The sequence below is a fragment of the Mastacembelus armatus genome, chromosome 8 (assembly GCF_900324485.2).
Source record: "Mastacembelus armatus chromosome 8, fMasArm1.2, whole genome shotgun sequence".
Classification (NCBI taxonomy): Eukaryota; Metazoa; Chordata; class Actinopteri; order Synbranchiformes; family Mastacembelidae; genus Mastacembelus; species Mastacembelus armatus.
In genome coordinates, this window is record NC_046640.1 from 7983684 (window position 1) to 7989902 (window position 6219).

The following is a 6219-nucleotide window of genomic DNA, read 5'->3' on the forward strand; positions in this document are numbered from 1 at the left end:
TGTGCAGCCCAGAGTGAAGGAGTAGTGTTTATTTGGAATATGCAGTGTTTTTAGGTTCTCTATGGGTTGGGGTAATCATATTTTATGGGGTTTCTCTTATTTGAAGAGATACACAAGTACGTGCGACCACCTCCTTTATTTACTTTTTAAATTAATTAATTATTTATATATATGTTTATATTATAAACAGCAGGTCTGTGTACTTTTGTCTCCTTTTCTTTTTGTTTGAAATGATAAATGTTGGTTCTTCCTTTATGGTGTTAACACTAATTAATAGCAAAAACAAATATAAAGTGTTTGTCCCTGTCAGGTAATCATATTTGAATTAGAAATCATAAAAATCATACTCAACTATTTTTTGTTGTATAAAAATGCAAATGTTCTTCCTGTAATTGAGATTGAAACAGATTAGGTTATATGACCTTGTCCAGATGTGCTGCTGTGTCCAAATCTGTCCATCTGTCTGCATGGATGGATGTCTGTAGCAACAGTAATGGTATGAAAATGCTAGTGACAATTTATAGGCTTACATTTTAAAATGAAGTTTATTAAATTCAGTCACCCAGTAATATTACACAGTAATAGATTTTCCATGAGCAGATTAACCCATACTCGTCTATAGCAATGAAAACTCGGAGGTATGAGAGTATACAGTGTTTTGTCTGATACTGTATCTTTGACTATATCCAAATCAATATTTTGCATAAGTAAAGAACCCTTGGAAAGAAATCAGGTCTACCAGTAACATTCAGATTTGTCAAGTACAGATTTGTCATCTTCATTTTCAAGCAAACCGTGAATAGTGAATTCCAGTGAATTTCAATGTGCAGTGAGAACATTCTCAAGTAAACAAATACACAGTATGATGAATCAGATTATAATGCATCTGCCACATTTAACATGTCAACCAATTTAAAAAACTGACAAAGTGCAGGAAGCAGCAAATTTCACTAATCATTGGTTTGCCACACTGGGCCCAAAGTAATAATACATTTGAGCATTCTTTAAAAAGATTTAATTAAAAAATATCCTATAATTTTTTTTTTTTAATCCTGGAGGGGACTGGAGTCCACAGTGATTGCACAGAAAAGACAGTATTGGTTGATAAAGTAATACAGTGATGGAAATGATTCACACCAGAATATTAACAAAAGAAGCCATGCACATCATGCCAGCGTGAACACCATGCTGCAATCCACACCATACCATTCACCCCATACAGCAAAGTCAAATTTTACACATACAACATCAAAATATCTCCCAAAACTAAAACAAGTGAATGGATCAAAGCCCTTGTGCATACTGCCCTATCCCATCAGCTGCCCTCATTTCTTCTGGCAGTAGTTCTTGTAATTGCTGCAGGCCTTCTGCATGTCTTTCAAGAAGCCTGGGACCCCAGTCTGATTAAGAAAAACACACACACACACACACACACACACGTACACACACGCACACGCACACACACACGCACGCACGCACACGTACACACACGCACGCACATGCACACACACACGCACACACACGCACACACACAGACACAGAGAAAAAAAAAAATCTATCAGTGACCATCATGAGCATGTGCCAAGAAGACCCACCCAGGAGAGGCAGGGATGAGCTGCTGACATCACCGTGCAACACATCTGTAAATAATAATGATGAAAAACCACAAACCACAAAGAGGGATGGCGTTTTCACAGGCCAGTGAAGTTAAAACCTTCCTGAAAGTATCACCAAAGATCTGCTGAGTAGGTCAACAACAAACATATGTACAATTCAGTAATGGTTATGTGCTAATGGGAACTGGTTTGATTTTCATATATCATTAAACGTTTGATAGTTTTGTGTGAATACATTATTGTCATCAAAATATTCCAAATAAAAGTTTGTCACTTAACACATAAATAAGGCCAAGACAAAAAGCTTGCACTAGTACAGTTGTCTGACAAGACAAATATGTAAATAACAAGATCTAAATCGTGAGTTTGGTTTACATCACGTTTAAATAAACAACCACCTCCACAACTGTTTATATCCCTCGTCTATTTTTTTTTCTTTCCTTCAGCCTAATCCTCACAGGCAGCCATTTAATCACAAAAATCCCCAGCTTTGTTGAGAAATATCCCCAAATGAAGCTGGTTTACATAAACTGAACCCATTTACATTCTACTGTAAAACACGCAAAAGTTGTATATGGTGTGTGTGTTAATTTGCTTCCAAAATAACTAAATAAAAATAGCCCAAAATAAAACTAAATCTGTGTTTTTATTGTTTCAGGGAAGCCTTGATTCAAACCAGTCATGTTAAGTTATACTTTATTTATCCCAGTCAGGAAATTCTTTGCATGTGACCCATCTGTTCAGTGCCCCTTGAGCTACTTCATGGGTTGTTCAGTTTTAAAGAGATTGTAGGTTTTTTATTATTTTATGTAAAGCTTTACATGTATTTGCTTCTACATGTGGCAGTCAAGTGGAACTTGAAGCTGCAGACACAGATATGAAGTCTCCGATAAATGTGAACGCTCTCACCTTAGCTGCCCAGTTCACCAGCCAGGTAGGAATCATACCACCAGGGTTGTCAAAGTAATTCATGAAAACTGAAACGAAAACATTCTTCACGTTAGAGCTGCAAATGATTGTGTTCATTTAATCAATAATTATTGACTAGTAGTTATAATAGGTTGGTTTCCAGTGTGCAATCGCAAAAATATAAGGAGTGATTAACACATTACAACAATATCTTGAGGTTTGACTAATGCATCCAAACTGGAGAATAAGGGCCTTACTGTTTTCTGTATGGGTCAACTGTTTGGCTAATCAAGCACAGCTTCTTCATCATGCGTTACCTTTAGTTCCACAGTCACCGTCACTCTCCAAGGCGACGCTCTGCTTGTAGTCTTTGACCCGCAGTACGCCGCTCTTCTCTGCGCACGGCGTCTCTGGAGAGCTTCTGGCCAGGATCACCCAAATCTTCCTGCTGTCCACGTCCAGGTCTCGCCGCTCCCTCACGTACACGTACTGAAGGTTTGAGCTGTTAGGGAAGACACTGTGAAAGTACGCTTTTATGAAAAACACGCTCCTCAGCTAAAAACATTTTGTTTCCACATGTGTCAAATTCTGAGTACTGAATGTGTTTGACGGGAAGGATACATCTCTGTTTGAAAGTGGAAATGGGTATTTCACTTCCCAGTAGATCGCTGACTGTCCATCGAAGTGTTTCTCATAGAGCTCTGAATCAAAACAAGAAAGAAAAAAGTGAAAGAAAAATCTGTTAAACAGCAGCTCTTGAAAGGAGAATCTGAGAATGTAGACATCACAACAAATACAATAAATTTAGTCCTCTGCTACTCTCCCTGCCATTAAAATCACGACTGAAATAATTAGATTCATGAGGACTTTTCTTTTAAACAGACCCATATGACTACAGACTAAAGCTATAACATATTACCTGCAGGTTACTGTTAAGATGCATGAAGAGAAGGAAAATTTAAAAGGTTAATTCAGTGTCTCAGACCACACTTGTATGCAGAACATTATTTAAAGACAGGTAGATCAAAGCTAGCTATGGCACGGCCAAATTCAACACTTTCCTTTTACCTTTCACATATCCATCCCAATGTTTCCGATAGCTCAGGTCCATGTAGACATCTGCACACAGCTCTGGAGTGCAGGTGGCGAGCACGCCAAAGACTTTGTACTCATAAAGTCCAGTTTCCTGAAAAACAGCACATGAAAGTTCTCTCTTCTATCTCCAGTCTCTGCTCCACAGCCCTACGGTATGTAACTGTCCCCAAACTCTGATTAGCTTAGTCTGTGTTGGAGCCTTTCTAAACATTCTGACATGAAGTGTATGTCCAGAAACGGGTCTAAACTACTGATTTTCTGGGTCTCACATATCAGTTTTAATTATGTTTTTTTTATTATGAATAAATGTTTTACATAAAGTGGAAACAGGGGTCCTTGTAGGTATTTAGAGGTCACCACTGTTTCCTTATTAATATGTTAACACTTTCAGTCACTATTTAATTCAAGACCAAAGAGGGAACTGGAGAAGTATTTCCCTGAGGAAATGTATTGTATGACCAGTTGTTCTTTCTTCTTAAGAACATATCTCCCAACAACAGCCACCAAACAGCAGCTTGTTTGTGGGTTTGATTAAAAGCCCCCATGTGCCTATGTATCCCAAGATAAGGAGCAAATGCCATGATCTGATTCAGTCAGGGTTGAGAAGACATGAGCTCTGCCCATAGGTGAATCAGCTTTACATTGACAGCTCTCCAAAAAGAGTTCGGTGTGACTGGTCCAGCCGGTTTCAGGATCAACTAACTGTGAAATCTGAGTTGACCAAACCTGACAAGGGAACAGCTCATCACAGAGAGCTGAGTCAACTCTATGTTCAGGCTGTGATGGTTCAAGAGAACTGACTGACAACAGAGTTGCAGTGTTATAAAGACAGACAGTGGGTAGATTTTATTCTCATCTGAGGATATATTAGTCTATAAATAAACTACAATCTAAAAATAAAGAAAGTAGCCTCCATGCAATGAAAATGAAGTTGATCTGAAGGGTGTGAGAGAGACAGTGTTTCCCTCAGCTCAGGGTTAACTCACTAAACCTGCTGACACCCGGCTCTCCCTCTTTCCGGAAATTTCCCATATCGGCCGCTAGGATGTCAGAAAGTGTTGTCAAAACATGACATGTATTAAAGATAGCGGTGTCGCATCAGGGTAGAGAGGAGATTAAAAATCGAGCGATGCTACAGGCTCTGCAGAGGAAACACAAGCCGACAGCTGCTCATTCATTCATTCATTCAGCCAGTGGTTTTGCGGACCTTGTCGTGCAGGCGGTAGATTTTGACTCCCATCGTCTCGGTGAAGAGCTCCCATCCTCCGTCCAGCTGCGGCTCATCCAGCTCCCTCCATGCGCTCTCAAACTCCTCATCCGTAAACCGCAGCGACATGACGGCTCCTTTCTCAACATCTGTCATCCCGCAGTGGCAATCAATCACCGGGTTTCCGCTCACGACTTTCAAAATAAAAGAAAGGAGTTAATGATCTCAACGCCAATGGGAAGAGCGGAAACTCAGTGGGGGAGGAGACCTGAGAGCAGTTTCCTAAAGGAGAGCGACCACACTGCCAGCTGACAAGTCTCATTAAATACTACAACAAAAAAGTGTTTGAGTGTAGGCTCAAAAGTGTGTGCTACAAAATTTTTAGGCTAAGGGTTTCAAAAGTGCATTTTACGCTTTCAAATTGTATCCTTTTGTTTTTCTAGCATGTTTACCCACATTTATTAGTTTCAATATCAACCCCAAATTGATACAGTTTAAATTAAATTAAATGGAAATTAACTGGATACATTTACATTTACTTATACAAGGATGCTCTGTTTTTGTTTTGCAAAAATCAAATATATTATTTATTCTGCAAAAAAAAAAAAATCAGATGCTGGTGTTTAAGGCTGTGTATGATAAATAGTATGCAGTTTATCTACAGATTTAAATTATACACTTTATGTAGGCCTATGTGACATGGAATCAACATTTGAATAGCTGTTTGCTCTTGCTAAGAAGAATTGTATTGCAGTTAAACAGAAACACAACACCTCTATTACAGACCCATCCATCCCTTACTGTTACACCCCAGATTTATCCATCCATCATCTATACCCGCTTATTCCTAACCAGGGTCACAGGGATCTGCTGGAGCCTATCCCAGCTCTCTTTGGGTGAAAGGCAGGGGTCCACCCTGGACAGGTCACCAGTCCATCACAGGGCCACATAGAGACAAACAACCTCACACACTCACACTCACTCCTATGGGCAATTTAGAGTCACCAATCAACCTGACATACATGTTTTTGGACCGTGGGAGGAAACCAGAGTACCTGGAGAAAACCCACACAAGCATAGGGAGAACATGTAAACTCCACACAGAAAGGCCCCTGATGGGTTTCAAACCAGGAACCTTCTTGCTGTGAGGTAACAGTGCTAACCACTAATCCATCATGCTGTCCTACTCCCCATTTTACATAATTGAAATTCTTTATCATTAAATCCTTGGTTTATGGTTACCATGTTGCTGGTTTGTTATTAAATAAAATTACTGTCTGGCAGAGCACATTCCTTTACACTGAAAAATGTCATGTTCATGATGAACCAAAATCCCAGTTCACATTGTTGTGGGAGATTATCAGTGTTATGCAACAGAGAAAAATCCCTAAA

At 39.4% G+C, this 6219-nt stretch overlaps 1 protein-coding gene across 1 annotated transcript; it reads right to left on the reverse strand.

Annotated features, from left to right (window-relative positions):
- Nucleotides 1-244: 244 nt before the first annotated feature.
- On the reverse strand, nt 245-5009 carry pctp (phosphatidylcholine transfer protein). The gene is made up of 6 exons (XM_026325210.1): nt 4828-5009; nt 3594-3711; nt 3147-3226; nt 2843-3014; nt 2526-2593; nt 245-1400 (listed from the first exon to the last, which is right to left on the reverse strand). The coding sequence occupies exons 1-6, from the start codon at nt 4981-4983 to the stop codon at nt 1326-1328; spliced, it is 669 nt and encodes a 222-aa protein (XP_026180995.1). The 5' UTR covers nt 4984-5009; the 3' UTR covers nt 245-1325.
- Between the last annotated feature and the right edge of the window lie 1210 nt (nt 5010-6219).